Raw genomic sequence first — 22,706 nt, forward strand, 5'->3', positions numbered from 1 at the left:
TGGGAGCGGCGTCGCGAGGCGTCTCCGGCGTGGTCTGGTTCGGCCGGCACAGTGTCGCGAACCGGCGTCTCCACCGCGGTCGTGGGAGCAGGCGTCTGCGCAGGCGTCTCCGGCGTGGACTGGTTCGGCGTGTCGGTCGAGCCTCCAGTCGCGGGAACCGGCGTCGAGACGGGCACCGGTGTCTCCACCGCGGTCGTGGGAGCAGGCGTCTGCGCAGGCGTCTCCGGCGTGGTCTGGTTCGGCGTGTCGGTCGAGCCTACAGTCGCGGGAACCGGCGTCGCGACCGGCACCGGTGTCTCCACCGCGGTCGTGGGAGCAGGCGTCTGCGCAGGCGTCTCCGGGTATCCAGCGGGTCGACCCAGGCGGGCGAACACAGTGTCGGCTGGTGTTTCAGTCGAGCCTCCTGTAGCAGGAACCGGAGTCGCGACCGGCACCGGCGTCTCCACCGCGGTCGTGGGGAGCAGGCGTCTGCGCAGGCGTCTCCGGCGTGGTCTGGTTCGGCGTGTCGGTCGAGCCTACAGTCGCGGGAACCGGCGTCGAGACGGGCACCGGTGTCTCCACCGCGGTTGTGGGGAGCAGGCGTCTGCGCAGGCGTCTCCGGCGTGGTCTGGTTCGGCGTGTCGGTCGAGCCTACAGTCGCGGGAACCGGCGTCGCGACCGGCACTGGTGTCTCCACCGCGGTCGTGGGAGCAGGCGTCTGCGCAGGCGTCTCCGGGTATCCATGGAGCGCTTGTGGTTCGGTGTCGGAACTGGTGTCAGTCGAGCCTCCTGTAGCAGGAACCGGCGTCGCGACCGGCACCGGCGTCTCCACCGCGGTCGTGGGAGCAGGCGTCTGCGCAGGCGTCTCCGGCGTGGACTGGTTCGGCGTGTCGGTCGAGCCTCCAGTCGCGGGAACCGGCGTCGCGACCGGCACCGGTGTCTCCACCGCGGTCGTGGGAGCAGGCGTCTGCGCAGGCGTCTCCGGCGTGGACTGGTTCGGCGTGTCTGTCGAGCCTCCAGTCGCGGGAACCGGCGTCGAGACCGGTACCGGCGTCTCCACCGCGGTCGTGGGAGCAGGCGTCTGCGCAGGCGTCTCCGGGGTATCCATGGGAGCGCCTGTGGTTGAACACGGTGTCGGAGCTGGTGTTTCAGTCGAGCCCCCAGTAGCAGGAACGGAGTACAGACCGGCACCGGCGTCTCCAGCAGACGTCTGCGCAGGCGTCTCCGGCGTGGACTGGTTCGGCGTGTCGGTCGAGCCTCCAGTCGCGGGAACCGGCGTCGCGACCGGTACCGGCGTCTCCACCGCGGTCGTGGAAGTAGGCGTCGTAATTGTGACACTAGGCGTACTTATTGGCGTCGGAACTGGAGTTACGATCGTGGCGCCGGTGGGTGCACATGGTGTCGGCACCGGTGTTTCAACGGAGCCGCCAGCCTTTTGCACTGGTGTCGGTGCTGGCAAGGTCGAGCCGCCAAAGGTAGGAACTGGGGTCGGTGTCGGTGTTCCGGCCAAACCTCCAATTGTCGGTGCCGGAGTCGGAATCGTCGTAGCAAGGGGCGAAATGGTCGTCAATGATGGAGTCGGGTTTGGCGAGGTAACTGGGGCACTTGTCAAAACTTGTGTCGGGGATGGCGTAGTAACAGGGGCGTTGATCGTCGAGTAAGGAGTCGGGTTTGGAGTAACTACTGGCGATTTGGTTGTTGGGCAAGGAGTCGGGGTCGGCACAGCAATCGGAGCTTTGGTAGTCGCGCAAGGAGTCGGGGTCGGCACAGCAATCGGAGCTTTGGTAGTCGTGCAAGGAGTCGGGGCCGGCGCAGCAATCGGGGCTTTGGTAGTTGGGCAAGGAGTCGGGGTCGGCACAGGAATCGGAGCTTTGGTAGTCGCGCAAGGAGTCGGGGCCGGCGCAGCAATCGGGGCTTTGGTAGTTGGGCAAGGAGTCGGGGTCGGCACAGGAATTGGGGCTCGGGGCGGGGCGAAGGCCGGCTTCGGAAGGATGGGGCCTTTCGAAAAGACCGAATGCTGCGCCTGCTGGCTAAACCAGCCTGCTTCCGCAAGGGAGCCCATAGCTGCAGCAATGACTGCAAGGTGCGAGATGATCTTGGTGAGGTTCATTCTGGACAAACACACTGAGAACGGGACGGGACTGGGACTTAGACTGGACAAACGTTGAGGGGTCGAACAGCACTGGGTGCTGTGTAGCTGAGTAGCTGGCTATCAACTGCGGCGCAAATTGAAAACTGAGCAAAGCGAAGATTCCCGACGATGAGTTTGGTGGGCACCTGGTGTTTGCAAATATCCACCGCCAGCTGCAGGCCGCGTCAAGCTGCTCCATCACAAGGTCGCCTTCTTTACCGAATTGGCGCTCTAATAGTAAGTCAACCATGACTGGGTTGCGGCTCAGGCTGTAGTTGCTGCTGTCTCGAGGGGGGGGGGGGGATAGAACGCCTCTATAGTCATCTTCTCCATTCTGTAATCGGCAGCTGTGCGAGCGCTGTGCTCAACTAAGAAACCCCGATGAAACGGGGCAGCTGCCAGCAACTGGCAAATCAAGGAGTCTAGTCAAGCAATGTCGGAATAGAATATAACCTAGCCCAGCATCACTCACGCTGCATTCGTCGGTCATCAGCAGGAGCATCGCGGAAGGATGATCAATTGAGGCAACATGCGCGCTTGGCATCTGTTGCGTATTTTAATTTGCACATTTCGCACTCCTTCGGTCGCATCTCAGGCTCCATGCATGCGAAGAGTAGGGTGTGGACAAGTTTACCAGGTACCTAAACGTTTGTGTAGCAGCCGAGCCTGTCAGTATCCGTCCGTCTGGAAATCATCATCACTGTCGTCACTGAGAGAGAGGTTTTGGCGTGCTGGTAACCAGACTCTAGTTGAAGGACGATTATAATAGTTATGTATTATTTATCCGGAGTCATAACCCGGCCCTCAATGAACCTCTTTGGGCGAGCCATGCAAGGCATCCAAGGCCTACTGCTTATAATACATTGATATGAATGCGATCGCACTTACAGCAACTCGCAGCATACCCAGCCTTACGTGCTGTCGTGGCATCTCTTTCGCCATCTAATTTTCAAGTGGATTGATCTTTTTCCTACCTTCGTTCCTTCGTTGTCGTGCATTGTGATAGGGTAACTCGTCGTGTTTTGTCTCCAACCCGAATAACACACGTACATGATCGACAAGTCGCAGCCAACTGCAACGTGACCTCGCCGAAAATTTTCTTCCCTTTGGCCCATGGTCGGCCAAGCGCGTGCTGGCAGCCGAGCGCAAGGCGAAGCGCGACAAGAAGGCAGGCAGTTTGCGCTGAATACTTGCAGCGCAAACGGTTCGTATAATATTATCAGTTCGAAATGTCAATACCGGTAACTTAGACAGAAGTTTAATACTTGAGGACGGGGATACGTTGTATTAGTGGTATTTTGCATTTAGGTTGGTCGTCGCATTCACCAGGTGACAGCAATGGTCCTCAATTCAACAACAAAACAAAATAAACCATCGCAGCGATACCCCTCCCCCCCCCCCCTCAGCAGACGTCGCAATCTTCCAAGGATGGATGGCCGTATCCGGCTGACGACATCCCTGGTTTCAATTTGGATAACTGTTGGTTGACCATAGTTGCCCGTCGATTTTTTCCGGTGAACCGTGATTCTGTTATTAAAACTCGCGGATGATTATAAGATGCTATAAAATGCTGCTCCAGTTTTCGCTTCTTCGTCGGAGATGCGACACGGTTCGTTAGTGCTTGCGAGCAATAGCTTCGTGTTGAGGTACACTAGAGTATTTTGGAGACGACGACGACTGAAAATGAAGTTTTTAATCCGGTGAACTCGGTTGCCCGTGGCCACCGTTTGGATTTTTCGACTGGCAGTACCCGGCCGAAGTGATTCCCACAATCCCGGTTGCGAGTACGGGTAAACGATATAAAAACGTGTACGGGTACTGTAACTTGCGACCACTGTTGGACAGTATTTCGTCCTAAGTATTGTTCGAACTGTATCAGCCGTGAGATCCACGTAATTATTGGGCCATGAATTAGTCGTCGCGATTGCTAATTGCGGACAATATACTTATATTGAATATTGATTGTCGAAACAGCCGCCACAGTCAATATTGTCAGAGCATCTCCAGCGTGGAGGGTCAAACAACATATTTACTCCGAAGTTCTCCGCACTGCGCGGACTAAACGAGCAGTTTAACCTCTGCTGGAATATAGCCTGAACGAATTTGTCCAGGGCAAGAGAGGGGCATTGCCAGGTTTATCAAATAATCGCGCTTTCACAGTCCTTTAGCGTATCAAAATACTGACGGAAATAATCGAGACAGGTGCTGCTAGATTTAAAAATAATCCCTGCAACAATACGAGTCAAATTGCCGCCTTAGTCTCTAGCATTTATGCCTAGCGGTGGAGATGCTCTCGATAAATACAGTCCCATATTTGAATAAAGAAAGCCAGCAAAATATACCTAAAATATTGTTTTCAGGAACGCTACTACACGGACGATCCTATTCCTAGCGTAGGGTCGTATGATAGATATAATGTAGGATCCGTACTCTGTGACCACCGCGAGCTGCCTAGGGACTTGCCAGAGTACGACGCCCGGCATTTTCATATGCTCAACTATTTACGCAGCTGAACATGGTATGATCTTGACGAAATACAGTAGAACCGATTGAGTTGGCCACAAAACGTAAGTACAGAGAAAAAGTGCGTATGAAGACCTGTAGTGGTTGCCTGCTACTTCAATAGCTGTTGAGGCCTCTTTCGACCTGAAAGCCAGGGCTGCGGAAATATAATTGCTTATTGATTGAACTCCCAGATCTTGAGCAATCGATTATTGCAATCTCAACAATCTTAAATACAAAATATTGTAATACATAACCACGCTTACGTTTCATTTGGCGGGTGGATTCCTATTAGTTTGGTTTTGCAATCGTACTAACGCATCTACTTGCTCCATCGCACATCCGCTAAGCATTAAAATCGACGAAATTTTGGATGTTTTGATCTTATATTCATCATGTTAATTTGTGTCCAATAATTAAGCCAAAATTTCCCTCGTCTCGCATTCTGAAGCAGCCAGAAAATCAAGAAAACCTAGCTGGGAGCTTGCATCGATTCTCTGGACTCGCGGGTGCTTATTTCCCTGCCAGATTGCAGGTGTGCGCAGGGATCAAGAAGTGTAGAATGGATTGCCGATTGAGATCTTCACACAATCAAATATTGTGATTGACTGACAATCTTGGCAATATTGCAATATCTTATTTTCCACAGCTCTGTGTGAAAGCAGCTCAACGGTAGTCGTTTTGTACCTGGGGACTTCATGGCATGCGAAGTACTTTCAAAGCCTGTCAAAAATAGCGTAGGTCGAGTAGTGTTATGGGGGGTCAGTTCTTCTCCCTGAACCCTGAACAATATTGGCAACAAATTGTAGGTATTGATGACCTCTCTACTGTACAGTGTTGATGCTTTACAGAATGTGCACTCGAATAAAATGCAGCATGACATGATACGTCCAAATATTCAGTATATGACTATAACGTTTGTCAACGCCCAGACGCTACAGTTCTAATAGTAAGCGACAATCAAGAAGACAACGCCTCCATTTTGTCAACTCCATCGATATTTGCCGTCAAAGTGCCACGAGCGTATTCCATGGTATCTCTACGCACTTACAGGCTGCCGATATTCTGACAGAGCGCATGCTCCTGTCCGCTAGAGCTATTATATCCCCCTTTGGTTTATATTCTGATCGATGGCGAACGCATGTGGGCAAAGCTAATAACTATGAGGCCATCGAGCCGTTGCCTGTTGGGACGTTCACCGAGGAGTCCGTCTCAGGGGGGCATTGCTTCAAATTCAGCGTGCCCCTTAGTCTCTGCGCTGCGCGACCAAAAACTAGTTTTGGCAGAGTAGACGGATTCCTACGAATAATCGATTTGTACATATTCAGCGCACTTTTTGAGGGCTGCAGTTCGTTGGGATTTCCTAGCGGAATGCCTGCTGGCACTCGCATTGAGACTTCCGGTTATTGGTGGCGTCGGTGGCTGTACCACCGAATTATCTCAACAGAGCGGTTTTTCCGCCTTAGCCACACCTAGTAATAGCGAAGCCCGTCCAGAAGGCTGGCGTTGCCTTCGCTGTGGTGCCAAGTCTTCCGGCGTGAGCTGCGCGGGGAATCCAGTGCGCCAGGGCGTCAACCAGAGGCTCTGGTCCAGAGCAGTTTGCAGCTTGCAGCGAGCATTGGCGATCTTTTGGGATCTGCTCCCTACCCCTGTGACATGCTGTATTGACGTCAGCTTGCCCTGCAGCGCGTTTGACAAGGATCCTGGCGGCGCAAACCTGTGTGCGGGGCGACAACAAGTAAACTCAGCTCCGCCGTCCAAAGTGGAAGTTGAGCTCCAGTCCGCTTCAGATGTGAGGTCCGTTGCTTACTTGCGTTCTGTCCATCGGTGTTTGGACCGCACGACCCCCCAGCGAAAAAGACACGGCAAGCACGGTTGCAGGTCAACGTGCTTGCACTGCAAGGCTGCGGAGGGCAAATCCGGATGCAGTCAGTTTCGACGGCTCGTTCGATTCGTGATAGAGTTTCTGTCGCAAAACCAGGGCGAGGCTGCATCGACGCCAAGCGGAGCATCGGTGTGGTGTACATGCGGCCACTGCACCTCCATCAACTACGGGGTACCTTACACCACCGCCAAAGACGGCTGCACCCCCAACTGGAGTAAGGAGGCTGTAGCAATTCGTGAGGGCTTCTAGACGGCATCAGTTCTGGTGTTGAAGGCGGCGCGTCCCAGACTCTATTCCAGTATCTATTATAGTGACACATGCACACAAAAGAGAGATGCAGGACAACCGCAACGTGACCTCGCCGACAGACTTCTTCCCTTCGGCCCATGGTCGGCCAAGCGCGTGCTGGCAGGCGAGCGCAAGGCGAAGCGCGCCATGAGCGGCCACGAAGGCAGGCCGCTCGCGCTGAATACTTGCAGCGCAGCCAAACTCTGCTGAACCCTACCCGCGATGTTGCTGTTGTACGGACCTCACTTTTTTCCCGCTTCTGCCCGGTGTTTTTCTCCTGGGGGCTATGTCTCCACTGCACCTGCGCGTGCTGGCATACCTCACCCTGGGCCGACCGACGGGTTTTAGTCGACCTGGAATAGCTCACGCCAGCGCTGCGGGCGCGCGTGCACGCCAAGTGCGGCGGTTGGCGACAGGTTTGTCGAAACCCACACTTTGTATGAGGTTGCACTCAGGTGCAACTCCATACAAATCGCTAGATAAAGCGTGACGTGACGGACGCACGGACACCGCGAGTTCTGCTGAGGCTCGCCGTGTCGCGCCAGGTGCTTGCTGTGGTTGGTGGGTTGTCCGCGTTTCTGTCTGGCCTTCAGTTCGAGTTCTCCCCAGGCACAGCAGAGAAGCAGGAAAGAAGCCGCCCAGACAGACGCCCGCCCGCCGCCATGGATCTCTCCATGATACTCAGCCCCGCCCTCGAGGAAGACGGACCGCCCCCGGCCCCTCCTCAGCGCGAGCCCAGCCGCAAGTGGAGCGCCGACGAGCTGCAGTGCGCCGTGGCGATCCTCCAGGACTTCCAGCAGCCGTCCGCCGAGTCCCCCGCGGCCTCGCCCCGCGACGTCCGAGGAGGCACAGCAGGCGCCGTCCGCTACTACGCGGCCGAGCAGGAACACAGGGTGGACGCCGACATTAAGCCAGGGATCCCTCGTCCGGACGACGAGGCTCAACAAGCGGCAGCCGGCCGCAAAGATGGAAAGGAGAACAGACTGGGCAAGGCCCAGCAGCAGCAGCAGCAACAGCCGTCCTCCGCCGCCGCCGCGGGGGGAGACGACCTCATGTCCAAGCTGGACCTGCTCGTCCAGGCCGACGCCATGATCAAGCGTCGCCGCCCCAAGGCTCTGTCGTCTCCCACGGGCGGCGACAAGCCGCAGCAGTATCTGCGCAGCGGCATCTGGTCCCGGGCCGAGGAAGAGTACGCAGCAGCCCTCGTGTCCTACTTCCTGGAAGGGCTGCTGGACTTGCCCGAGGGCATGACGCTCCGCAAGTTCCTGGCCGAAAAGCTCTGCTGCAACCGCCGCCGCGTCTCGATGAAGCTCGGCACAGAGTCTCTGGCCGGGCAGAAGATCCCGCGTAAAGTTGGCGCCTCGGTGTTTGTGGCCGCCCAACCCCCGCCGAGCATTGAAGTGCGCGAGGAGGTCGACCGTGTGCTGGCGAAGCTCCGAGACGCCAGCTTTAACTCGGGCATACTGAACAGCCACTGCGGAGATGACTGGGACGACGATCGCTCTCACCGAAAGCACTTCAAGCAGGACGAGTATGACGATGACAGCTACAGCCACCACGCTTCCCACCCGAAGTTGTCAGCGTACGATCGCAAGAGGAAGGGGACACGCAAGGGATTGAAGCCCAAGCGTGGCAAGCCCACCATCATCCGCACCGGATTCGAGTCACCGGAAGAAGAGGAATTGGTCTCCACACTTTTTGAGTTCTTCACGGCCGGCGTTCTCGACCTGCCAGAGGGTACCCGACTCGTGACTTATCTGTGCCAGCAACTAGGCTGCACGCCGAAGCAGCTATCGATGAAGCTAGCCCCACAGCGCATGGGCGAACACAAGTTTCCGGATAATGTCGGCTCCATCACGTACCAGCGTAAGGATGCCGGGCACGCATCGGATAGCTCGGATGACGAAGACTTCTCCGAGGAGCTCTTCGAAGTAGAAAGCCGCCTTACCGAGCTGCGTTTAGCTCGCGAGGAGGCGCACAAGAACGCCCCTCCTCCGGTGGTGGTGCCCGTCAAGAGCGAGCGCAAGTCCAGCGTGGCAAGTGTGTCCAGCACGGGAACAGCTAGTGTTGTCAGCACGCCGAGCGCAAGCCCTGTGCGCTACTTCCGACGTAGTGGCCCGTGGTCCCACGATGAGGAGGTGTTTGCTGCAGCACTGATTGACTGCTTCTTTAAGGGAATCCTCGACATCGCTGAGGGCACCACACTTCGTGCTTTTCTCTCGGCGCGATTGTGCTGCAACCCGATGCGCATCTCCAAGAAGCTCGCTAGCGAATCTATCGCCGAGATCCGCATTCCAAAGAAGCTGGGATCTTCTACCTACGTCCGCCATGGTGGGGTGACGATGGACGAGCATTTGGAGGCGGAGGAAGCGCTTCAGAAGCTGCAGGACAGGTACATGAACTCCAGTACAACAAAGAGCCGTCGCGTGTTGGGCTCGAAGCGCCCGCGTCAATCTCGCGTCCGTCGCCCGCTGGTCTCCGCTATCGCAACAGACTCGGATACCGAGTCGGACTCCGACGAGCACAGTGGTGCATCTACCCGGGGAATGAGTCCCGAGAAGCTCCAGAAGACGGCGAAGATGCACTCGCCTTCTCAAGAGGCACTGAGGCAAGGCTTTGCAGTCCCTCCTGCTGCTCCTGAGCTAGTGGTGCCAGCTCCGCTCAAGCAGCAGCTGGCTTAAGGGTGTGCAAGTATAAGTCTACATGGCGATTGCAAATATCCGATAGGGTTGGATTGAAATGTTGATGCATTGAAAGTTGTAGGTTGTGCATTGGTGTTGTGTTCTTGTTGGACAAAGCAACAGCAAAGTTAGTGTTACGAATTGACAATTCTGTCCATCAGTAGAGGGCAACGCGGTGGTGTCCAACTTGAATTACAGCTTGGCAGCAAAAACGCCACCTGGTTAAACACTGAAGTCCTTTGTTTCGCAAGAGCTCCCGCGTGTGCATCGGCGTTTCTAGTTCTTGCCGTCGTAGAACAGGAAGTACACACTGAACAGGAACACACCCGCCATCATTGAGAACGCCGAGGCGTAGTACGGGTAAGCAGCCGGGATGAAGCGCTCGTACTCGTCGTGCTTGAACGGGCGGAGAGAGACCTGAGTAGTCGTGTAGATCGTCGACAATCCCAGGCGGCGGTACATGACACGGAAGAGGAAGATACCGTACGCGTCCGGGGCCTGGAAGGTCACGGAAAAGTGGCCCTTGTTGTCGTGCGTGAGCGTCGTGCGCACGTGGGGATCAAGCATGACAAACTCCAGCTGCACGTCATCCGCCTTGTAAGGCACCCACTTGCCGTTCTTCAGCTCGTGCAGGTCCAGGGAGTACGTGAGGTTGTCCTTCACGCGGTACACGAGCGAGTCGCGGGCCACCTCGGCGTCCGGGTACAGCGTGATGGGCTGGTCGCCGCGGTTGGCGTCGCTCAGCATTTTGGCCGGCTGCGAGCCGTCCTCGCGGTGGTGCTTGACGTTGGTCATGCGCAGCACGCCGCTCTCCTGGAAGCCCCACTTGGTCACGGCGTCGGCGAACTCGGCGTTGGCGAAGGCCTCGTTGTCGAGGTACTTGTCGCTGAAGAGGTCGAGCGAGCCGGCGAAGACGAGGCGGGCGTTGTTGCGGCCCTGCACGGCGGTCACGAGGCCGATCTGGTTGCCGAAGAGCAGGTCGCTGGCCACCACCTTGTCCGTGATGGGCTTGACGGGGTTGGCGGAGTAGGCCGTGGCCGGGGCCATGAGCGCGTGGAAGGCCAGGATGTTGTTGGGCTCGAGCGACATGCCGACGCCCGAGAAGGCGACGGGCTTGGGCTTGGCGGCCAGCGCGCCCACGACGCGCTCCGAGGCCACGAAGTCCTGGGCCGCGATCACCGAGTTGTAGATGTCGCCGTCGTCCGCGATGGGGTTCACGTGGTCCAGCACCACGTTGCCCTTCTTCTCGAACTCGACGCCGCACTCGAGCGCGAACTCGCGCTGCACCTTGGTGAGCTTCTTGCTGGCGGACAGCAGCACGTTGCCGCCCTCCTCCACGAAGTGCAGCAGGTCCGACTTGCGCAGCGACCCCAGCGCCTTCTGCGGCGTGAACAGCACCAGGTTCTCGTACGTGCGCTCCCCGAAGCGCTCCAGCTCCAGCGGCTGCTGCTCCTCGCCCGCGAAGAAGCTCAGCTCATGGCCTCGGGCTGCAAGAGACAAGAAGGGTCAGCCGTCTGCCACACTATATACTACACTACTGTCGCTACAGTCGCTGCTGCTGACCTTCCAGCAGCTTGAAGAACTTGGAGTGCGTCTGCTGCAGCTCCGGAGACTCGAGCACCACGGCGGTGCGCGCGGCCTGCGCCACGGCCAGCGCCAGCGCCAGGCACAGCGCCGAGAGGAGGGAGCGGAACGCCATGACCGACGATTTCTTTGTGCCGGACGCGTGGCATCTCGTATCCAGGCACAGTGTACCACTTCGAGGAACACTTTCGGGGATAAAGGTGCCTCGCCGCTGTGCCAACATTTTCGAGGATGTGCAAGTTGAAGTTATTTGCGGGAGTCTATGAAAGCCGCCGCGCCACGAGTGCGTCGTCTCCGGTCCCCGGGGAGTGTGGCGGTACCGCGGCGGACCGCTCCTGCACTGCAGCCCGTGCAGCGCTCGAGGACTCCTGATGGCCCGACGCCTCGTGCAGACAGACCGAGTCCTCGCCGGCTGGTGGACAGCACGGCCGAGCTGGCTGTCATTCCAGAGGTAGACCGAGACGAGGTTGATCGCGGCGATGGCGGCAGCAGAAGGCCTGCAGACACGGTGCGTGTGGTGGTGCGCTGTCGCCCCATGAACGCCACGGAGCGAGCGCGGGGTGATCTTTCGCTGTTTCGCTTCTTGCCTAAAGAGTCCACCACGCTTCAAGTTGTGTCCTCTGCGAGTAGCAGTAGCAGCAACAACAACAACACAGCACGAGAACTCGTGCGCAGCTTCCAGTTTGATCTGTGCGCCTCGGAGGAGCTGTCACAGGGACAGTTTTTTCGCACCTGTGGGGTCATTCCACTACTCGAGTCGGTGGTGGAAGGATACCTTGCCACTGTCTTCGCTTACGGCCAAACTGGATCCGGCAAGACCTACAGCATGTCAGGTCTAGACGAGCTGCTGGCAGGAACAGGATCCCGTGAAGAGTGCATGGGTACATCTAGTAACGGTTTGGAGCTCTCCGACGGGCTTATCCCCCGAGCTCTAAAGCACCTTTTTGCGCTTTTGGATCAAGCACCTGTTGATGTGAAGAGTGTCGTCCGTGCCTCGTATTGTGAGATCTACAATGAGCAGGTGTTTGATCTGCTCAATCCAGGGTCAGGCACCCTGAACGTGCGGTGGAACGCTCGCGCGGGATTCTACGTTCAGGACCTCCTCGTCGTGCGCTGTGACTCGCTTTCCGACGTACTGGCCGTTGTAGACGAGGGTCACCGAAATCGACATGTGGCATCACACGGCATGAATGCTGACTCAAGTCGCAGTCATTCCCTGCTAACTGTTCATGTGGATCGCACCGAGACGCGTGACTCCGATAGTGGTCAAAGCCACGGCGTGACGAGATACGGGAAAATGAGCTTCGTGGATCTCGCAGGCAGTGAGCGGCTAAAAGAGACTCGGTCAAACAATGCAGAGGAAACCAGCAATATTAACCGGAGTTTACTTACGCTGGGAAAAGTCATCTCGGCACTGGCTTCGGGGAGCAATATTAGTGCTGCGGGGAGCACCAGCCATTTCATTCCGTATAGGGATAGTAAACTGACCAAGCTATTGATGGACTCACTTGGAGGTCAAAGTCTGACGCTGATGATCGCATGTGTTTCTCCGTCGGCAGTAGCGCTGGAGGACACACTGAGCACACTCAATTATGCAACGCGGGCGAAAAATATCCGCAATAAGCCGGCGGTACAGGTAGATCCCGTCGAATTAGAGCTCAGCAATTTACGGCACGAGAACCACGTGCTCCGAACGGAAAACGATGCACTCCGACTTCGGCTACAGTTGGCGGGCTCGAATCAAATGACTAACCAGCTCCAACGACCGCCAAGCCTAGCATCCATCCCGTCTAGTTCGCGCTTGCTTCCACTAATCAACACGTCGCCGACCTCTCGAGCAGTGCCAAAAGGCTCGCACCCCGCACTATCACCTTCACGGCTTTCAACCTCGCAGCGTAACCAGCTCCAAACACTTCAAGACGACCACGAAAGACTAACGCAGCGGGCTCTAGCAACTGAACAGACACTACGGCAGCTTGAAGCTGAGAACAAAGTGCTTCGACAACATCAAAGTCAGCATCGTCAAGATTCTCAACAACAACAGGTCGTTTCAGGAAAAGGCAGTCCAAACAACGAGATGAAACAGTTGCGAGAGCAAGTTCATCAGCTGCAACAGCGCGAGCAGGAACTTATGCAGGCTTTGGTACGTGTCTTTAGTGGGATGTGCCTTCTTGACCCAAATTTACGATACATTTGTATGGATGCTTTCGACCCTTGCAGTCTCGGCGAAGTCGTGGGCGGCGTGAGGCGCAGGACTCTGGCGAATCAGCTAGGCATCATTAGCTCAGGATAATTTTGTACAATAACGATCGCCCACTCTCGCAATCGCCCGACCTTTGATACACCTACCATTCAGCCGATCTACGCCATGTAAATTCGAAGTACCACCACCTAGGTATTCTAGCACCGGTTCACAGTCCACAAATTCTCCAATTCCTCGCGACAACAAAGCAGCCTGCTCTGTCATGCTTTGCAAATTTTGACGCGGTGGGATCACTCGCTCGCGAGGGCAACGAAAATGATGTAAAGCTAATTACTCTTTTGGTGACCGCAGCCGCCACATAAACTTAAATGGTTGGGTTTTGACATGAGGTCCGCATGCTATTTGACTACTTGCCTACCTCGATGTTGCCAACAGATATACCTATGGCCCGCCTGTTCCAGTATTCCAGTGCTAACTCTGGGTTGGGAAGCATCTTTCATGATTGCATCCGGGACGTACAAATCCAAAACGTTTTGGCCTTGAACGCGGGGTCCTGCAGCATGTCTTCCAAATTACATTTGGAGAATCTTGCTATTTTTTGGCCAAGGCGATTGGAGGATGCTGCATCACGACCTGGTCCTTCAACGCAGAAGGTTGATCCAGGGTACGAGAATGCACATCAGAAAATAGTCCTTCGTTCTTCGACTGATCATAATTATTGAGCTTTACAACAACAGCGGCATCACCTTACGACTGCCAAGAAGTCGACAACATTGTACTCGATGCTTCAGCACCAATTTATACTCAGTTATTTGGGTAAATCAAATATTCTGACCCACAACACGAACAGCAGCAGCAGTCCCATGCTCATAATGCGGACTCGGCAGAAACACATGAAATATCTGTACGTGTCATTTTCTCACACGTCGTCAATTGACCACACCATACAAACCAAATTTAAATTTGAAGTCTTGATAGGTCGATCTATTTTGTACAAACCGATGCTTACTCAAAGTTCAGTATTCGAACTAATTACTCAGAAAACAGGAATGTTACTCAATTTTCATACACGATGTGTATCCTCGATGAGGACGATTCCTCGCGGTATTGGCATTTTGGTTGTGAAGAGTACATGCATAGCATTCACTGAAGCATACTTTATTCCTCCTTCATCTCGTCATCTAGTTCCTGGCCTTTGCGGAAGAGAAACTCCGCCAGATAGTCGATAGGATCGGTGGGCTGCACCTTGACGACTTCCAGCATCCCTTCGGTTAGTGCTGGCAACACCGTGTCCATGAGATATGTTCTTAGAGGTTTAGCTCGCGTCTCCAGTAGCTCAGCTTCTTCACGTTGTAGTAACTCAAGTCGTGCGCGTTCTCGAGCGAGTTTTGCTTGTTGAACGGCTTCGTCTTGGGCATCTTGCTCTTGAGTGCGCTGTGCAGCACGAATTTCAGCCTCCCGGGCTTGCTTTTCTGCGGCACGGCGCTGTTCGCGCAGCTCAGCGCGTGTGGGATGGAAATTGCGAGGTGCTCGACCTCCTTGCTCCATGTAACGCTGGATGGGAGCAGTATACGCTGCTTCGTCGCGATACGCGTGGTCGTCCCGCAAACTTAGTTCCAGCACCTCCACACCCTCCACAGGGCTTGCTTTCGGCTCAGCCGTATCGGGGTTATGCTTTGGCTTCTCGAAAACAGTTTCTAGGGCTTCAATGTTGGCCTCGAAGTCGTCGAAACGCCGAGCGAATGCTTCCTGTGTGTTCTCCGTGCGCTCGGCCTCAGCCTCTGACAACGCCTGTGCGCGTATCTCCAGTAGCGTCCGCGGGGCCTGCAGCACTACCACCCGGTTGGGTGCTAGCACAAGTCGTCGGGGCTTCAGACGCGCTAGCAATGCCTCGATATCTACTGCAGGAGAAGCAGTACCGCCCTCAGCGTTCTCCTCCCCACCTGCAGCCTCACCGCTGTCGCCCCCCTCAACAGGGTCCCCGCCGCCATTTTCGCCAGCATCACCTTCACCGTCAAGGTTGGCATCACTGCTAGGTTCCTGCGCGAAGATTTGTTCCGCCTGGGAGGCCGAGATTGGGAGTCCGTCGAGCACGTATCCCTGGTTACGGCATGCGGCACTGCGTAGCTTCCAGCGGAGCAATGCCACCAGCGCAGTTTCAGGGATTTGGTTGACATTTTCACTTATCCCCCCAGAAGTTGGAGCCCACTGCTGCAGTTCGTCTCGCAGTTTTTGGGTCTCCGAAACCTCGAGGACTTCGCTTTGTTGTTCACCATTGTTGGCCTGCTGTCCTCCGTCACTTTCCGGGTCAGCCTGAGCAGTTTTGGTCGGGATTGCATGCGTCACATCGTTTTCAGGTGCGAAAAGCTCGTTCAGCAGTGTTTGTGGGGACAAATACGGCAGGTAGTAATCCCTAGCGAGTCGCCGACTTAGCAAGGTTTTGCCGACACGAGGTGCACCCAGGACGATGGTGCGCAGCGGACGCAAATCCATCGCGTGAATGAAGTCGTCAACGAAGAACGCCAAGTTTCCTAGAAGGCCACGTGAATAGTGGCGCCACTCGTCCGGCGCTACAAGTGTGTGGATCGCTCCAGCGGACGTGTCGAAGCACAAGTGGAGCTGAAGTGGTGTTACTAGCTCCTCCTCCTCATCCAGTAGTAGCGCATCAGCTTCGGCATCCGAGGCACCAGTAGACTCGTCGCGATCACGTAGCCGTCCCGAGGCGAGCAAAGTGCTGACTCCACGGCACACGTCGCGCAGGGTAGTGCTACCGCTGGTCTTGTCTACGGCCAGCAAGTATTTCTTCGGAGGCGGAGATGGCGAAGCTGCCATGCGGAAAACCAGGAGTGCCAGGTCGTAGAGACTGATCATAGGAAGCAGATTCCGGCCTTGACTCGCGGGTTGTGTCTGGGCTGCAAGACTCGGCACCAAAAGTGACCGATCCGGATTCAACCAAGCCTCGCGGAAGATCAGTTGCAGCTGCGACTGCGCTCCGCCGTACACAAGCCCTGCGCCTACGATGCAGGTTTCAAGCTCCCCGGTGCGATGCGCGCTCAATATCTGCGTCTCGGCAGTTTTGAGTTCCGCGTACTTGCGCGCTGGTCGGCGCGACTTGAAGTCGTCTTCAACGTGGGCCGCATCCGCGCCCGAAGCAGCGAATGGCGCGTTCTTGCTCCACGACAGCACTGAGGACACGGCGATGAAGCGCTTCACACTGTCGCCTTCGTCTTCGTTGGCCTCCTCGTCCCCCTTCGTCGTCCCGCGTTTCTCGAAAGCCTTGAGCGTCTCCATCGCGAGCTTCGTGTCGGTGGCCAATGCGGTGACCACGACCACGTCCGCGATCTGCACCAGTCGACGCCATGCCGTTGAGTCGCTCTGCAGTGCGACGGGCTCCTTCACAGCGCTGGCAATGTCGCTGCTCGGGTGGCTCTGGAGCTGGCGCTTCAGTGCCGCCAGTTCGGATTTGCCACCGCGGGCGGCAGTGCCCACGACCTCGAGTCCTGCATCTTGGCAGTTGCGCGCCAGCTCGGTCGAAAGTGACGACCCCAAGTCGGTGATGAAGACGCGCATGCTGCTGGTAGTTCGTACGAATAGCTACAGTAGCTGGTGGTGGTTGCTCGACCGCTAGTGAGGTTTTGCTATGGGAGGAAGTCGCCCAAGGCGCCGGCGGTTGCAGTAACCTTTGACTATTTTTGCGCGATGGACATCGCCGATGTCGTATATTGGGAGCACACAAGAAGCGATAAACGATCGCAAGGCTCGACAACTCCAGCACGCGGGGTGTAGTGGGATGTGCATACGTCTTCCGATATCCCAGTGGGCTTTGCACGCTTAATTCCCTACGGCGACAATGAAAAAGGAACTTGCGCCGCTCTCCACGGGCCCCAAAAGTATAGCTTCGTCGTCACACCCGCGACAACGCAATGGTACGCAGGCAGTTCGTGCATTTGCGTGCCAGAAAATGTAAAGCTAACTTACCCTTGCTTGATTGCAACTGGCAACCAGTGGGCGTACTTGAAGTCAAGATGAAGCATCGACTGCAGGAAGACCTGAACGCTGTGGCCGTGGGAATTTTGTGTAAGACAGGCAAGCATCAAGGAGGTCAACATCATCATTCGAAGAAGCCTCAGCGACTACCTAAACTGTCCAAATCGGAGCCGACTTTGAACACGCGACCGATTTCGTTTGAGACGGAGAGAGAGCAGGTCATGTCGGATCTTCAGCTGCCGTCACCAACGCGCTCGGTCATTGACCGGCACGTCCAAGTTACTAAGCACAGTACCCAACTCGCACAAGAAGCGCTGCCACCAGTAGCAGGAGCTTTCAAAAAGCGCTCTGCTCCAGCTTCACTGTTTCCTCAAGCTTACGCCCGCAACGAGCTTCCGATCATGATAGAAGGTGGCAAGGGCGGTGGGAAGGCTGGCTTACGGTGGACAGCACCAATGGAAGATCTCGACTTCAGCAAATACTTCCCATTGTTTGTAGACGGCATGCGCGAGAAAGCGTTCCCTTTCAGCTTCTTGGCGCGTGAAGGCGCCTTTCAGTTAGCTGCTTTTGCCCAGAGACACCCAAACAAGCTTGTCGACTGTCTACACCGGGTCATACCTGCTCTTCGCACGAACTTGGAGACCCGTGATAATGGAGCATTGAGAGATGCGTTGCTACTGCTTCAGCAGCTCGCACAAACACCGGGAGTGGGGCCGCTACTGGTCCCATACTACCGGCAGGTTCTGCCGATACTGAACATGTTCAAGAGCAAGCGTCGTAACCTTGGTGATGAGATAGACTTCCGACAGCAGCGCTTGCAAGACCTCGGTGAAGTGATCATGGAGACGCTGGAGCTTCTAGAACAGACAGGCGGCGAAGACGCTTTCATTAACATCAAGTACATGGTTCCAACGTACGAAAGTGCGTTGAGCTGACAAAACAAAATATTAACACGGTGCTTTAGTGGAGATTCTCGTTCGATGGCATCGCATGCCTTCATAGTCTTCGCATATTTTTCTTGGTCACATGCTCTCGTCTTCTACTGGTACAGGTACATCCTGAGGCTGCAATTTATCAAGTTCTGCTTGGTGGCGCTTGTGGATACGTTGGATTTCATCTTCACACTCGCGCACCTTCTCACGAAGCTCTTGCACGTGGGCACGAAGTTTCTCGCTTTCTTCAGCATGTTGCCGCTCTCGTTTCTTGCGCGCTGACGGTAGATCTTCGCGCTGCAAGCGCTGCATACTTTGATACTGTGCACGAATCTGTTGCAACTGCTCACGCATCTCGTTGCCGATTTCTGCACGGATACGGACCTCCATTCGCATCTTTTCCGCTTGAACCTGCGCCAGTTGCTCTCGTAGTTCTTCATTTTCCAGTTCCAGTTTGGCCTGCGCGTGACACCCCACACATGAGCAAATAAATCATCACAAACAAAGACGAAGCTTATGTTGCTACTCACCCAGTGCAAGTTCTTCTCAGCGACCTCTCTTTGAGATTCCATCGGTGATGTAGCAATTTCTGCAGTCTTCGGCTTAGCTGTAGATGCAGCCGTTCTATGTTGACGGCGCGCAGACTCGCTCAGGCGCTGTTTTGTTTTTGCCCTGGTGGGTGGCGACGCTGCACTTACTTTTGGCGCAGACACACCTCGATCCACAGGCGGTCTCGCCGATGACGGAACATGGGATACTTCCGTCGACTGTCGTCTCCTCTTCTTCAGTCGACCATCTAGATCATAGAACGTGGCAGTAGGTGCTGCTTTCCTGGGGATGGATGTGCGTGTCCGCACCAATTCGCGCGCAACAGCGCTGTACTTCAGCGTCCGCAGCGTTTCGTCAAACTCATGGCTGGAGGGGTTCACCGCCACAATCATCACCAACGGGCCATGGTCGTCTCCCACGAGGTTCTCCTGGAAAAGACGCGCCAACTTGGACTCACGGAACGGAACCATTTTCTGCAGACTCGGTGGGTGCTGCTGGTTCCACCGCAACGTCTCCAAACAGCGCATGAGGTTCATGAGAGACCCGTTGATCTTACTGGCCTCCTGCATACGCAGTCCCGTGGCGCCGCTCTTCGATCCACGTTCCGATCCGGCCAGGTCTACGATCGACACCTTGCTGCGCAGCTCCAGCGCGAACCGGGACACCTGCTGGTACAAGTGCAGCGTGAAGACGCAGTGGCTGCGACTCGAGTCCGAGTTGCAGTTGGTCTCCGCCATCTGCTTGTGTCGTCGACCCGTTTCCAGCAGCTCGAGCCCCTCCTCGAGCGTCTTGATCGGCTTCTCCACCGCGCCGCGCACCTGGATCTTCCCGTCGCAGTCCTGCACTCGCAGCGCCCTGCGCTTCCGCACGGCGGGCGACAGCAGGTCGTACACGTTCTCGTTGTAGATCTCCAGGTACGTGGCCGTGACTCTCGTGACGGGCCGCGCGTCCTCGTCCTTCCGTCGCGGCAGCTCGTCCATCACGTACTGCAGCGCCTGGGGCAGCACGCCGGGGGCCTCGGCCGTGCCGCTGATGGTGTACGTCTTGCCCGAGTTGGTGACTCCGTAGGCGAACACGAGGCCGCTCTTGCCGCGCAGGGCCGCGTCCAGCACGGGCCTCGTGGTGGCCTCGAACAGCTCCGTCTGCTGCGTCTCCGGCCGGAAGATGCGCGAGAAGACGAAGCTCGTGGCCGTGCCCGTCGAGCGGTACGACTGCGACGTCTTGGGCGGCTGCGCCAGCAGCGACACGTCCGACAGCACGCGGAAGCACTCGGGCTCTGCGTCCGCCTCCAGCGGCCGGAGACGGATGACGATCTGCACCTTGTTGGTCTTCTGCTCCTGCTTTTCTTCTTCTTCTTCTTCATCCTCTTCTTCTTTTCCGTCTACTTGTTCTTCTCCTTCGGGTTCTCCTCCTCGCACTTCTGCTGCTTCCTCCTCCTCCGGGTCCATGGCCGCGCCGCTGAAGCTGAGCTTGCGCACGATGGAGTTGACTTCCGCCGCAGTGAGAGAAGGTGCGTCGCTGGCCCGAGAGCCGCCGTTGCGAGCGCGGATAGCGCGGGCGACGGACTCCCGACTGGGCATCAATTGAATTTTCAAATTAAAACAATACTGTAATACCGGTAACGCGCGGGGAAATATTACCTCGCTACAGTGACGCGTCAGTCAACCAGGGATTCGGAGGGGGCAGCTCCATAGCTCACTTGTGACGACACGCACGAAGATGAGGGCGTGGACGCTGCTGCTCGCGACGGCTCTGCTGGCGACGCTCGCCTCCGCCGACCCGCGCGAGGTGGAGAACGCCGAGTACGTTCCTCTCTCCCTCTCTTCTCCCCCTCCCCCGCCTCTGTAGCTGCTCTGTGGGCCTAGATCTGACCAAAACTGTGTGCGCATCCCACAGACTGAAGGAGGAGTTCGGCGACGACTTCGACGACGAGCGCGCCATCCCGGCGCTGGGGGAGCTGGAGCAGCACCTCAAGTTCGAGCTGGAGCACCGTCTGGCCGTGGACGCGCCCTTTGCGCCGCGCGGCGCCGTGGAGATCGTGGCCAGCGCGTCGTCCCCCAAGCCCAAGGTGACCTTCTCGGGGCTGCCCGCGCTGAGCGGCGACGACGTGGCCCAGCTGGAGACGCTGCTGCACCAGGACCGCCTGTACACGGTGCGCGCCAAGGCGGACCCGGCGGACCCGGACTCGCCCTACGTCACGGCGTCCGTGCCCATGTGCATGCTGGCGGCCATGCGGCTGCGCGAGGACTTCGCCTTCCACCTGTCGGACAGCGGCAAGCTCGTGGCCATCGAGTACCTCACGCCCTACCTGGCTTCGGACGCCTGTGCTGAGCACCAGAGTCGCAGCCTCAAGGACGTGCGCTTCGGCCCGTTCGGCACCGTTTTGAAGGCGCAGGCCGGTCCTTCGTAAGCGTGGCTGTTGTCTGTTGAACTGCTGTGTTGAAGCTGGCCTCTGACATGAGTTGTTGTTGTCTGTATCGCTGCAGTCCGCCGAAAAACATCGCAGTCAAGCGTGACCGCGCTCCCCAGGGCGTCAAGCCGGTCAAGAGCGAAGACGGCAACGACGAGCCTGAAGAGGAGAGCCAATCCTTCCTCCGCAAATACGTACGTGCTGTCCTGGACATTCGTCCTCTGCTTTTCTGCTTGTGTACTGATGGACCCGCGTGTGTATGTCGGTGTAGTGGTACATCATTCTGCCTATCGTCGTCATGAGCCTTTTCGGTGGCGACGGCGGTGCCCCGCCCGCTGGCGGAGCTGGTGGCGCTCCTGCTCCCGCCGCCGGTGGAAGACGGCGGTAGATTACTCAACAGGGGGTAACGCATCCATCGCCATGCATCAGTGCTTTTTTAAAACTGTGGTGATGCTTCAAAGTCGATGGGAGCAACCGCTTATTTGCTGTGCACAGTCCCCAGCATCAACAAAACCTAAAGCCCGGAGTGGAATCGAAAGCCTCGCTCCTCCTGTCTATACGATCAAGCTGGTCTGTTCCTCCTCGTCCCCTCTCTCCTTCTTCCTCAGCACGCTGCCTGGTGCTGGCGGCCACTCGTGGTGCGTGACTAGACGTCCCCAGAGCGTGCGGTCCCCCGTTGACACCACCACCGCCACAGCCGTGCCCTGCAGGACGCTCGCCGTCATCGGGACAATGTTGCCGCAGCGAAGCGGGTCCTGATGCAGATGCCCGGGCGGCGTCTCCGTTGTGACGTGCTTCCTGCTGCCTCCCTGCCCGGCCTCCTCGTCCTCCCCGTCGTCGCCAACCAGCGTCGTCTGGTCCACCACGCAGTCGTCCGAGCACTCGACGACGCGCAGGTCCGCGCCCGCCACGTCTCCAGCCTTGAGCTCCACGACGTCCCCGTACACGAGGCTCATGGCGTCCATCCTCATGCGGCGCGTGGCCGGTCGGCCCTGCGCCGACGCCACTCGACGCCGCACCGTCGACTCGCGAGGCAGCGCCCCCTGATACGCCTGCATGGAGGCCGTGCGCATGAGGCACGGCAGCAGGCAGCAGACCCAGGACGGGCAGTTCACGGGCGGCGTCACGCGGTTGGCGCCGTACAGCGCGCGGCGCGTCATGGCGTCGTCCCTCGAGAGTCCGAGCGCGGGGTCCACGCCCACCTCCGCTACGAAGTCTGCGATGGTTGTCGGCCGCTGGTAGTCCTGCAGCAGGGCAACGACGGCAAGGAGAGGGTGTGCATACGAGTTAGTCCCATTGGGGCGGGTGTCTACAGAGAGCAGGGCTACACCAACCTCGAGCTCCTTCATCTTCAGCGTCAGTTGCAATCTGATTTGTAGGAAAACGGATATTAAATATTAATTCATATGCTAGTATAATTGCCAATTCTACCAATTATTAATTTGGTGGTCAAGCATTGATCCAAAGGAACTTCACCGTTAGCTACAAAATCTTCAGAGAACAGAATGGTTTGCACTTGTCAGCGGTGTTGTATTTTCGTTCAAGACACACACACATACATAACTACGTTGTTGG

General features: G+C 56.9%; 7 protein-coding genes across 7 annotated transcripts; 3 read left to right on the plus strand and 4 right to left on the minus strand.

Moving 5' to 3' along the window:
• Nucleotides 1–7,447: 7,447 nt before the first annotated feature.
• Nucleotides 7,448–9,466, plus strand: IUM83_17521 (uncharacterized protein; the record flags this gene model as incomplete). Its single annotated transcript, XM_067942472.1, has 1 exon — nucleotides 7,448–9,466. One exon carries the CDS (start codon nucleotides 7,448–7,450, stop codon nucleotides 9,464–9,466), a length of 2,019 nt encoding a protein of 672 aa, XP_067787369.1.
• Nucleotides 9,467–9,742: 276 nt separating this feature from the next.
• Nucleotides 9,743–11,165, minus strand: IUM83_17522 (putative dolichyl-diphosphooligosaccharide-protein glycosyltransferase 48kD subunit; the record flags this gene model as incomplete). The annotated part of the gene is made up of 2 exons (XM_067942473.1): nucleotides 9,743–10,953; nucleotides 11,030–11,165. 2 exons carry the CDS (start codon nucleotides 11,163–11,165, stop codon nucleotides 9,743–9,745), a joined length of 1,347 nt encoding a protein of 448 aa, XP_067787352.1.
• Nucleotides 11,166–14,411: 3,246 nt separating this feature from the next.
• On the minus strand, nucleotides 14,412–16,823 carry IUM83_17523 (adenylate kinase; the record flags this gene model as incomplete). Its single annotated transcript, XM_067942474.1, has 1 exon — nucleotides 14,412–16,823. The coding sequence occupies one exon, from the start codon at nucleotides 16,821–16,823 to the stop codon at nucleotides 14,412–14,414; it is 2,412 nt and encodes an 803-aa protein (XP_067787370.1).
• A 280-nt stretch (nucleotides 16,824–17,103) lies between these two features.
• On the plus strand, nucleotides 17,104–18,175 carry IUM83_17524 (tRNA uridine 5-carboxymethylaminomethyl modification enzyme MnmG; the record flags this gene model as incomplete). Its single annotated transcript, XM_067942475.1, has 2 exons — nucleotides 17,104–17,179; nucleotides 17,259–18,175. The coding sequence occupies 2 exons, from the start codon at nucleotides 17,104–17,106 to the stop codon at nucleotides 18,173–18,175; spliced, it is 993 nt and encodes a 330-aa protein (XP_067787337.1).
• An 87-nt stretch (nucleotides 18,176–18,262) lies between these two features.
• Nucleotides 18,263–20,301, minus strand: IUM83_17525 (kinesin-like protein; the record flags this gene model as incomplete). The annotated part of the gene is made up of 2 exons (XM_067942476.1): nucleotides 18,263–18,631; nucleotides 18,703–20,301. The coding sequence occupies 2 exons, from the start codon at nucleotides 20,299–20,301 to the stop codon at nucleotides 18,263–18,265; spliced, it is 1,968 nt and encodes a 655-aa protein (XP_067787332.1).
• Nucleotides 20,302–20,440: 139 nt separating this feature from the next.
• On the plus strand, nucleotides 20,441–21,519 carry IUM83_17526 (RxLR-like protein; the record flags this gene model as incomplete). The annotated part of the gene is made up of 4 exons (XM_067942477.1): nucleotides 20,441–20,523; nucleotides 20,618–21,127; nucleotides 21,208–21,325; nucleotides 21,403–21,519. 4 exons carry the CDS (start codon nucleotides 20,441–20,443, stop codon nucleotides 21,517–21,519), a joined length of 828 nt encoding a protein of 275 aa, XP_067787351.1.
• Nucleotides 21,520–21,685: 166 nt separating this feature from the next.
• IUM83_17527 (putative carbohydrate-binding protein) lies at nucleotides 21,686–22,480 on the minus strand (the record flags this gene model as incomplete). The annotated part of the gene is made up of 2 exons (XM_067942478.1): nucleotides 21,686–22,375; nucleotides 22,466–22,480. The coding sequence occupies 2 exons, from the start codon at nucleotides 22,478–22,480 to the stop codon at nucleotides 21,686–21,688; spliced, it is 705 nt and encodes a 234-aa protein (XP_067787333.1).
• Nucleotides 22,481–22,706: the final 226 nt, after the last annotated feature.

Source organism: Phytophthora cinnamomi (genome assembly GCF_018691715.1).
Source record: "Phytophthora cinnamomi strain GKB4 chromosome Unknown Contig61, whole genome shotgun sequence".
NCBI classification, from domain to species: domain Eukaryota; phylum Oomycota; class Peronosporomycetes; order Peronosporales; family Peronosporaceae; genus Phytophthora; species Phytophthora cinnamomi.